Source organism: Mercurialis annua, linkage group LG4 (genome assembly GCF_937616625.2).
Source record: "Mercurialis annua linkage group LG4, ddMerAnnu1.2, whole genome shotgun sequence".
Lineage (NCBI taxonomy): Eukaryota > Viridiplantae > Streptophyta > Magnoliopsida > Malpighiales > Euphorbiaceae > Mercurialis > Mercurialis annua.
This window is the reverse complement of record NC_065573.1, coordinates 25582651-25592332: the sequence shown is the minus strand read 5'-3', so window position 1 is coordinate 25592332 and position 9682 is coordinate 25582651. Positions and strand designations below refer to the sequence as shown.

At 32.0% G+C, this 9682-nt stretch overlaps 3 protein-coding genes across 3 annotated transcripts; 1 reads left to right on the top strand and 2 right to left on the bottom strand.

Moving 5' to 3' along the window:
- Positions 1 to 264: 264 nt before the first annotated feature.
- On the top strand, positions 265 to 2949 carry LOC126678486 (uncharacterized). Its single transcript, XM_050373381.1, has 3 exons — positions 265 to 407; positions 498 to 2345; positions 2554 to 2949. Exons 2-3 carry the CDS (start codon positions 498 to 500, stop codon positions 2947 to 2949), a joined length of 2244 nt encoding a protein of 747 aa, XP_050229338.1. The 5' UTR covers positions 265 to 407.
- Positions 2950 to 3788: 839 nt separating this feature from the next.
- Positions 3789 to 5630, bottom strand: LOC126677937 (uncharacterized). Its single transcript, XM_050372753.2, has 5 exons — positions 5552 to 5630; positions 5179 to 5470; positions 4763 to 5061; positions 4558 to 4681; positions 3789 to 4410 (listed from the first exon to the last, which is right to left on the bottom strand). Coding segments are annotated over exons 1-5 (1248 nt in total). The 5' UTR covers positions 5554 to 5630; the 3' UTR covers positions 3789 to 3879.
- On the bottom strand, positions 5620 to 8112 carry LOC126677936 (uncharacterized). Its single transcript, XM_050372752.1, has 3 exons — positions 7482 to 8112; positions 6273 to 7100; positions 5620 to 6166 (listed from the first exon to the last, which is right to left on the bottom strand). Exons 1-3 carry the CDS (start codon positions 7755 to 7757, stop codon positions 5714 to 5716), a joined length of 1557 nt encoding a protein of 518 aa, XP_050228709.1. The 5' UTR covers positions 7758 to 8112; the 3' UTR covers positions 5620 to 5713.
- Between the last annotated feature and the right edge of the window lie 1570 nt (positions 8113 to 9682).

Below are 9682 nucleotides of genomic sequence, written 5' to 3'. Positions count from 1 at the left end.
AAACACGTGACATTCTATAAGAGCAGACCAATTAATTTGCTCCACATCAGCTTGCTATGTGAGCTAATCACCTACAACACAGAACACAGTAAATTAAAAGAGAGAAAATAGGCAAATTTTAAGTTTTCTTCTTCTACATCATCACCAGATTCTATAGATTCATTATTATACGATTTCCTTCATCTGAATTCAAAATTCTATAGTAAAAACATCTCTGAAACATCGCAGACACATTCTCATTGTTGAAAATTCATCTGAAGAACACAAGAAACATCATTAATACATTCTGTATTCAAATTCTTTGTTAAAAGCATCTGAGAAAAATCTTTGATACTTATAATTCCTCTTGTTGAAGATTCATCTGAAGAACACAGGAAACATCACAGATACATTGTCTACAGGAAGAGGTAAGCTTCTCTAATTTTATTTTTTTCATATAATTATCTGAAAATAATAATATAGTTACTAATAAAATCTGGATTTAAAATTGTATATAGATGGAATCTGTTCTAGTTATGATACAACACAGTGGAAAATGGGTAGAGGCAAATAGATATGAAGAATTTGAAGTTATTGGAGTCATGATTCCACAAGATTTAACATATTTGAATCTTGTGAATCTAATATCAGAAGAGCTGAGATTGAATTTAGTATATCAAAAAATTGAGATAAGGTATCAAGTCAAAACTGAGTATCCACCTCTAAAGATCATTGATGATTCAAGATTCAAGTTCTACTTGGAAATCAAGAAAAAACAAACTGATTTCACTATGTATCCTCTTTGCATAATAGTGCATGATGATACACCACAGATACATTTACAGCAGCAAACTACAAGTAGCATTTCAACAGGTTCATATTCAGCCTGCAACAAGAATCTATATTCAAATGAGATAGATTGGGATACGTCTCTAATACATTCCGAAAACAATCCTGATACATTATATGAAAAGGAACAGTACAGCAAACTTCTTTTGAAAGACACCATTGAAACAATCAACAATATAGAAAAGGAAAAGGAAACAGAGGAGAGGGTTCAACAAACAATAAATGTGCCAATAGAAGATATAGAATTCAAAACAGGTCAGTCTTTTAAAGACAAATCAGTTTTACAAACATGTTTGCAATTTCATGCTATCAAACATCACTATCATCGAAGGGTTCTCAGATCATGTCCAAGAAGTATTTTGGTTAAATGTATCGATAGTGAATGTGATTGGTATCTGAAAGCATCAACTAATGGAGAAGCATGCCAATTCATCATTCGGAAACAAAATATGAACCACACATGTGCAATAGATACAAGATTCAGTATTCAAAGGCAAGCTTCCTCATCACACATTGCTAAATCGATCAAAATGAGGTATCTGAATGTCAAAACAACCTATACTCCAATAGACATAAAGAATGACATGGAAGCTTTAAAAGGAATCAAAATAAATTATATGCTAGCATGGAGAGCAAAAGAGAAAGCATTAGAAATGATAAGAGGAAACCCGGCTGATTCTTACAAATTGCTGCCTGCTTTTCTCTATAAACTTCTTACTACGAATCCCGGGTCTGCTGTAGACATTCAGGTGAGAGAAAACAACTCATTTTTGTATGCTTTTACTGCATTAAAAGCTTCTATTATAGGTTGGCAGCACTGTAAACCTATAATTGTTGTTGATGGGACGTTTTTAAAAGCGGCGTTTGGTGGAACACTACTTGTTGCAACATCACAAGATGCAGCCGGAAAACTATTCCCTCTTGCTTTTTGTGTAGTCGATTCAGAAAATGACTTATCATGGGAATATTTCATCACCCAACTCAGGGAAGCTTTTGGCACAAGAGAAGGTATCTGCATTGTATCTGACAGACATATCAGCATTGATTCAGCAGTCAAGAAAATTTATCCTGAAGCAACACATGGAATATGTATGTTTCACCTTTTAAATAACATCAAGACTCATTTCAAGAGGAATGCAAAGAAAATTAAAGATCCATTCTTTGCAGCAGTGAGAGCATATACAGAATCTGAATTTGATTATCACATGAAAGAGTTAGATAAGCTAGATGAAAGAATTAAGCCGTATCTTCAAGGTATCGGTTACAAAAGATGGTCAAGACATCATTCCTACACCAACAGATTCAAAACAATGACGTCTAACTTGGCTGAGTCATTAAATGCAGCAATACTACATGCAAGAGAGCTGCCTGTTACAACTCTCCTTATGCACCTACATGACCTCCAACAAGAGTATTCATATACGCATAGAAACATCGCTATGCAAACACGCACAACACTGACACCAGTTTATGAAAAAATACTTTCATATAATTATACAAATTCACTAAAGCTACAGGTATGAATTCCATCATCTCATTAACACCTTCATTTTTATCTGCAGTCTGAAAAATACATTTATATAGCATATCAGATACATAAATTATACAGAACTGATACATAAAAATTTTATTTACATTATAGTCTTATTAATGTATCAGCCATGTATCTGTGTTGTATAATTTAGATATCTATCTTTATAGTTTTACTAATATGCACTTTTTCAGGTAAAACCCTCTACAAATGAACTGATCACAGTGAAGGATAATGGAAGGAAACATACAGTTGACATGAAAGAGAGAACATGCACATGCAACAAGTTTGAAATCGATGAAATACCTTGCCAACATGCTTTAGCAATTCTAAATGAAATGCACCAAGAGCCTTATAAGTATTGTTCAAAATACTATACAACAGCCAGTATGCTAGCAACATACAGTGAAACTGTATTTCCAATTGAAAAAGAAGATGAATGGAAGATACCACAAGAAGTAAAGGACATGATCGTCTTTCCACCACAACATATGACAAGAACCGGAAGACCAAAAAAGAGAAGATACAAGAGTGTTACGGAAATCAAAGAATGGCAATTGTGGAAAGTGCGGACAAGCTGGTCACAATAAGAAAACATGTAGAAACATGCCAAAAGCTAGTCACAAAAAGAAAACATGCAGAAACATGCCACAAGCTGCTTGATACATATATCTTTTATTCTTGATACCTTTTTCATACAACATTTAAACTTTGTTATAACATCTATATTTACATGCTGATTCATGTGACAATTTTATACTTTTATTACATATTTTGATCTTTATTCTACTGAATATTGAAGTAACAAACACATGAACCAGGACATATGTTTATATCATGTCTTTGTAAAAATATTTGTATCAAATGTGTATAAAACATGTATCTGAAATGCGTATATTTTATATTCAAATGTCTTTACAGAATATATGTATCGGATATGTATACGATATGTGTCCGATATGTATAGTACATATATATTATTTCCAGTTATATGACCTATACATATCTGATACATTTTATATAGAAAAACTATAAACCAAAACAATAAATGCATTTTCAAAATGAACATTATATAATACTAAAAGTCACAAATTCAAACAACAATTCACATAAAAAATGTACCATTAACACAAATTAAAACCTAATATAAGTTCAAGTAATCCTTAAAACATAAAAAGAGCCTTAAAAATCAGTTCACCAACTTCTTCTTCCCTTTTCCCTTGTATGCACGCTTTTTTCTCCCATTTCCTGAATCTTTCTCAGAAGCACTTACAACATTATACATGTTCTTCCAACTTCCATATCGATAAAATGAAAAACTGAGACGTTTTCGTTGATTTGAAACATCAATTTCTTTTGACAGCTCATCTTCTTTACCGTAGGCAATTTTCTCAGCAAAAGTAAACGCGTAGATGCCACAATCGCTACATAAAGAAAACAGTCAACTATGTATAAATTATGTATCCAGAAAAACAAACAGCTACTAAAAAAAGAATTAAAAACATAATAAAATTAACAAATCAAACTGACTTGAATTTTTGGTATGGAAGCTTCTCTTCTATAACCAGATCAAAAGGATCATTCATGCCTTGAGTGGTAAAAAAAGGTGAACACAAGTCACAAGCAGGATTGGTTTTGAAAACATTAAGCTTGTCGAGGCAATACGGCAGAACAACTGAATAAATATATGCAACATTCCGACACGAAGATGCACTCAGAATTGTCCGTAGAGAGTTGTACATAGTCAGCCTCCTTAACTTCATGTCCAATACAAGAAGAGCCCAATGATTATTAGCCGACACACGAAAGGGGATGAAAACAAAGTCGCACTGATTCCATGGTGTATTCGCAAGCATATGATGACCATTAATATACTGAGAAACGATATGATCAGGATAAATCAAGTCTTCATCATAGTTGGAGCCTTCAAACGTATTTGCAAATGACTGAAAACACTGATCAAAATGGTTGTCGGTTGTAGTAAACTTCAATGTAACACTGCTATCATACTTCCCTTTTTTCCTCAGATAGTAGAACAAAATGTCCATATGCTTCAATGATAAAAACAGTATCAGCATATATGACAAAATTAGTTATAAATGTATACAGTTATGTATTATATATGTATCTGATATGTATCAGATATATATAAAATCACATATCAGTTATGCTTTAAAAATGTATGAGAAAAAACATACCAACGATGTCAACGACATCCCCCCAACATCAAGCACATGAAAAAAATCCTTCTTAGAAACTACTGAGACGCCAAAATCAAATGGAGGAATGATCTCATTAGTAGATTCCCTGTAAAATCTTCCTCTACAAGAACAAAAAATACATAAAAAATCAAATTTATTTGAAAATAATAATATAGCACAAAAAGGAAAAAAAGCGACTTACTCTTTCAGTTTAGCAAATCTCAAAAGTCCATATTTGACCCAATTATCATACACAATCAGTTCCTCACTCATAAAAACATCTCCGATGTGGTTATTGAACGGAAACATTCTAGAAACAACATAAGTACTTCCAACTTCTTCTACTTGAAAGTCACCGGAAGTGAACTCAGTTAAAAATGGAGATTGCATAATATGACTTGGCTTCACGCTTCTTTTAACATTTGCAGGGGTTTCATCAGCCAACAAAACAACCTTCTTAACATCCATAATCTCATTAACACCTTCATTTTTATCAGCAGTCTGAAAAAATACATTTATATAGAATATCAGATACATAACATATACATAAATGATACATAAAACATGTCCAAATTATATTTACCTCGACATTTTTTAAAATAGCATCACCACGATTACCATCGTCACCAGCAGCACCGCCACCGCCACCTGCACCAGCAACACTACCACCTGCAACACTGCCACCAGAAGCACCGCCAACAGCAGCACCGCCACCCGCATCACCGTCACCACCATCATCGTCACCAGCAGAATCATCCTCATCAGATTCCTCACCATCAGCTTCATCATCATTCTTCTCCTCGTCCTCAACACCTTCGTTGTTAGTATCATCATTTTTCTTCCCCTCCTCAATCCTTTTCTCAATATTCTTATCAACAGCACCAACTTCAATGGGCGACACATCATCGTCCTTTCAAAATGGTGGAAAAAACATTAAAATAGAATATACATATAAGATACATAAAAACTGAAAAACTGAAAATTGCATTACATTTTTCAAATCTGTGACAGGATCACCAACATTTTGCAAATCCTCATTAGCCTCACTACCCTAATATGTAAAAAAGACATCAGATACATAGCAGAATCATTAAATATACAAAAATACATTAGAAACTTAAAAAAGACATCAGATACATAGCAGATACATTAATTATATCTCATTATCCTCATCTACATCATCAAGCTCCTTTTCCTCAGTAATGCCATCCTCATTTGCATCATTAACCTTCTTTTCCTCAGTAATGCCATCCTGATTTGCATCGTCAAGCTTTTTTCCCTCATTAATGACATCCTCATTTGCATTAGGAACAAAATCAAACTGCTTCTCAACGCCTAAATGCTTTCCAATCACATATAAAGCATGGAATATAGACTTCAACTGCTTTTTGGTATCAGATTCACTTAGCACAAGAGTATCTACAGACTTCTTCAATTCAGAAAATATCTTTCTTTCTTTCTTAAATTTCAAAAAATCACCAAGGATCTCATCATCACTTGAATCTTTGACATCTTCAACAATTTTTGTCTTTCCAGTTTGAAAAAACCCAACAATATTCAGAATGGCTTTTTCATCAACAGTAGGAACAAGGTTTTTCAATTTCAACTGAAACAAATAGTTAAATAAGTCAATACATATCAGATACATATCAGATACATATCTGAAATAATAATAAAAAATCATAAAAAATCTATTTAATAAACATACAGACCTGTTCACGCGACATATGATAGAACGTTTCTTCTAACATCTTAATAGTCACAGTGACTTTAGAAGGAATATGCCACTTCAGCATTCTAGGAATACATGGCTCCTTATCATTGAGTAGACAAATCTTGTTAGCAGCAACAGGACACACTTCATAAAACCACATCTGTAGTGCTAATGGAAAACCATTGAGCCTATAGTACATCATAGGCTGCTTACTAACAAGCCTATTCTTCATGTCAACAACAGTGTTTCGATAGACCAAAATACCCCAAGGAAAAGAATTGAAATCCCCACTATCAACCATATCCAAGAGAAACCTACTAACTAACTGAGAATTTATTTCGCTAGAACATAGAAAACACTCAAACAAATAGATAATTGCTAGCTTAACAGCATCTTCATCACTCTTAAAACAAGTGTTCAAAAACACAACACCTAAACCCTCTCGAGTAATAGAGCTATTAGGAAAGTAAGTTGCAACTAACTTATTGCTTGAAACAGAATAAAGCGTATTGCAATCACCTGAACAATTCAAACCGGTTATGAGAGCAAACTCCTCTATACTAAATCGAAGCTTATATCCAGAAACCTTGAACCATATTTCGCTGTTATTTGGATGCTTAACTTCACGCATAAAAAGTGAATGAAACAACTGAGGCTGAATAACAAAAGGCTCCAATTTGAGAAAATTACCAAGAAATGTCTCAGAAAACAATTCTAACTGACGAGGAGACAAAGTTTTCTTAATATCTTCGATAATTTTGTATCTAAAAGGAATAGCAACTCTACAACTATAACGGTCCTCAACAGCTAACACAAAATCCCAGTTCTGCAAACAAATACATAATAATACATTATGAACACAAGAAAATACCTAAAAAATACATAATAAACACATTGCAGATACCTAAACACAATTAAAAACATAAAACATATAACATCACAAAAACAACAGATCAGAATTCAAAAAACCATAACACATAACACTAAATTACAATTGCGCAAACGAATACAAAATAAACACATTTCTAATACATAATGAAGACTAATATTTAAACAAAATCTATTTTGAAAACATATAGATTGGATTGCAGATACCTTAACTATACATAATAGACTCAAAAGTAATAATAAAAAAAACCTAACAACCTAAAACATCAACAATAAACAGATACAAAAAATTAAAATCCAAAATACCACACAAAATTACCTGAACTAAACGAGAAGGTTCCTCAATAGTTATTGTTCCTTTTTTATTCTTCATATCTGCAGCACCAACATCGACATTCAAACGCCTTTTCTTGCCAGTTTCCTTTTCACCTATTTTACCCTTTTTTTTCACATTACCAACAGCCTCAGTCTGTAGTAAACCAGAATCACCACCATCAGCAACTAATTCTCCTTTTTTCACCAACTTCCGCTTCATTTTTGTGAGAATTTCAGGAACTTTTGAAATGGGTTTCGGAGAAGATCTAGTAGCAACCATTATCGGTATTTATAGACAAACGACTGAGAATCAACTGCTTAAACTAACCGGCAGTAATGGAGTAGTGGGGAGATGGAAAACAAACAGAAGATCGTGTGAGAAAAGAAAGCAAGAAGAATTTTAAAAGAAAGAAAATCAGAGAGAGGAAATAAGAAAATAACCGTTAGTCACATGCAATTTTCTTTTAGGTGTGTATACACGTGGCAGCCAGGGGATGAGTTGGTAGAATAAGAAATAAATTGGACACCTAAGCTAATTAATGTAAACATCAATTGTCAGAGCTGAAAAGTTTATAATGTGTGGGCATTTTGGTTATTTTTTACCGCATTCTTAATTAATGCGTAATTTTCTCAAATAATTATTGGTGTCCTATTTTTTTCAAGTTATAATTTTAATATTTTATTTTGAAGTAATATTTTAAATTTTTAATAATTTGGAAGAAATCGAACCCATAACTTCGACAGTTTGCTGTCCAACGCTTATACTATCCGAACTATAATTCGTTGATAATAATATTTCAAATTTTTAAAATATATCACAGATAACAAACTAATTAATTTTAATCCATTGATATACTAAAAATATAAAATAAATATTATATTTATTAAGATTGTATTATCATAGTAGCAAGTAAAATAATAATAGTATATGAAAATGATATATTTATTTATGTGAATCAATATAATAAGTTATATTAATAATTTGAAATTTATTTTTAGTGTTATTAGTAGTCAGTTGATATAAAATAGTTAATTATAATATATTTACAATGATTTAGACACTGAATTTTTTTAATAATTAATCTCAACTTGCTTTTTTTCCTTGTTTTGATTAATTAAGGAAAAATAATCATAATTAAAATTCATAATGTGTGGTTGATAGTTGTTTTATTTTAATTATATCATGTACCTACTTATATATAAGGGTTAATGTCATAAAAATTCACCCATTTTATACGTTTTTATTTTATTTTAATCACGTATTTTAAATTTTTTCATTTTCATGCACGAATTACCATTTTTTTCAAATTCATACATGGTACCGACATGTCACGGGTTTATTGGTGTAATTCGCTGAGATGAAGATCATTTTATACCAATAATTGAGTGCTACCTTAATGTAGGATAAATTTCGCGACCAAAGCACGAGGAAGTCAGTTTGTAGCACAACATGTTATACTTTAATAGGAAAAATAGATAAATGGGCAGCACAATAAGCACTATATGGCATTTTAGATTCAAGAAAATTCATAAAATACAAAAAGATAGTGATTAATTGGCCAAAAATTAAATAAATATTCAACACTAAGCATTAAAAAATTAATTAGAAAAATGTGACAATAACATGTAACTAATCAAAAACATTATAGTACGCAGTTTGAAAGTGATGAGACCTCCGTTAAGATAAGCACGTGAGAGGGGCCATTCCTATTGGTCCACAAAATAAAACACGTGATGGCGGCTATCAGCATCTCGTCAATATTTCGTGGATTTGAAGTCCAACTTCTCCGTAAATGAGTGCACATGTGGTGGAATTTGATGAATATAGACCGACATCTTTTATTTATTTAGTCCGCTAATGTTGGACCAAGTAAGTGCCACGTCATAGTGTTCATGTTTTCCTTTGCATTTTGGATAAGGTGGCAAATTTATGATAATCTTTTCATTTTTTTTTATATACGATAATCTTACTATTATTTAAATCATTTTTGGCATTTTAATTACAATTACTTATACTTAACGTATTTATTCTTGAATGTTTTCTCATATAACGGTTGTGTTTATGTTGCTTACGACAAATCAATGACCAATTATGATAAAAATCTTTAATCATTATTTAATTCATTATTACTATTAAATATTTTGATATAGGTAAATGAGTGTTGGCTCGGATGGCAATACTGCACTTTGCATCTTCAGAAGGGC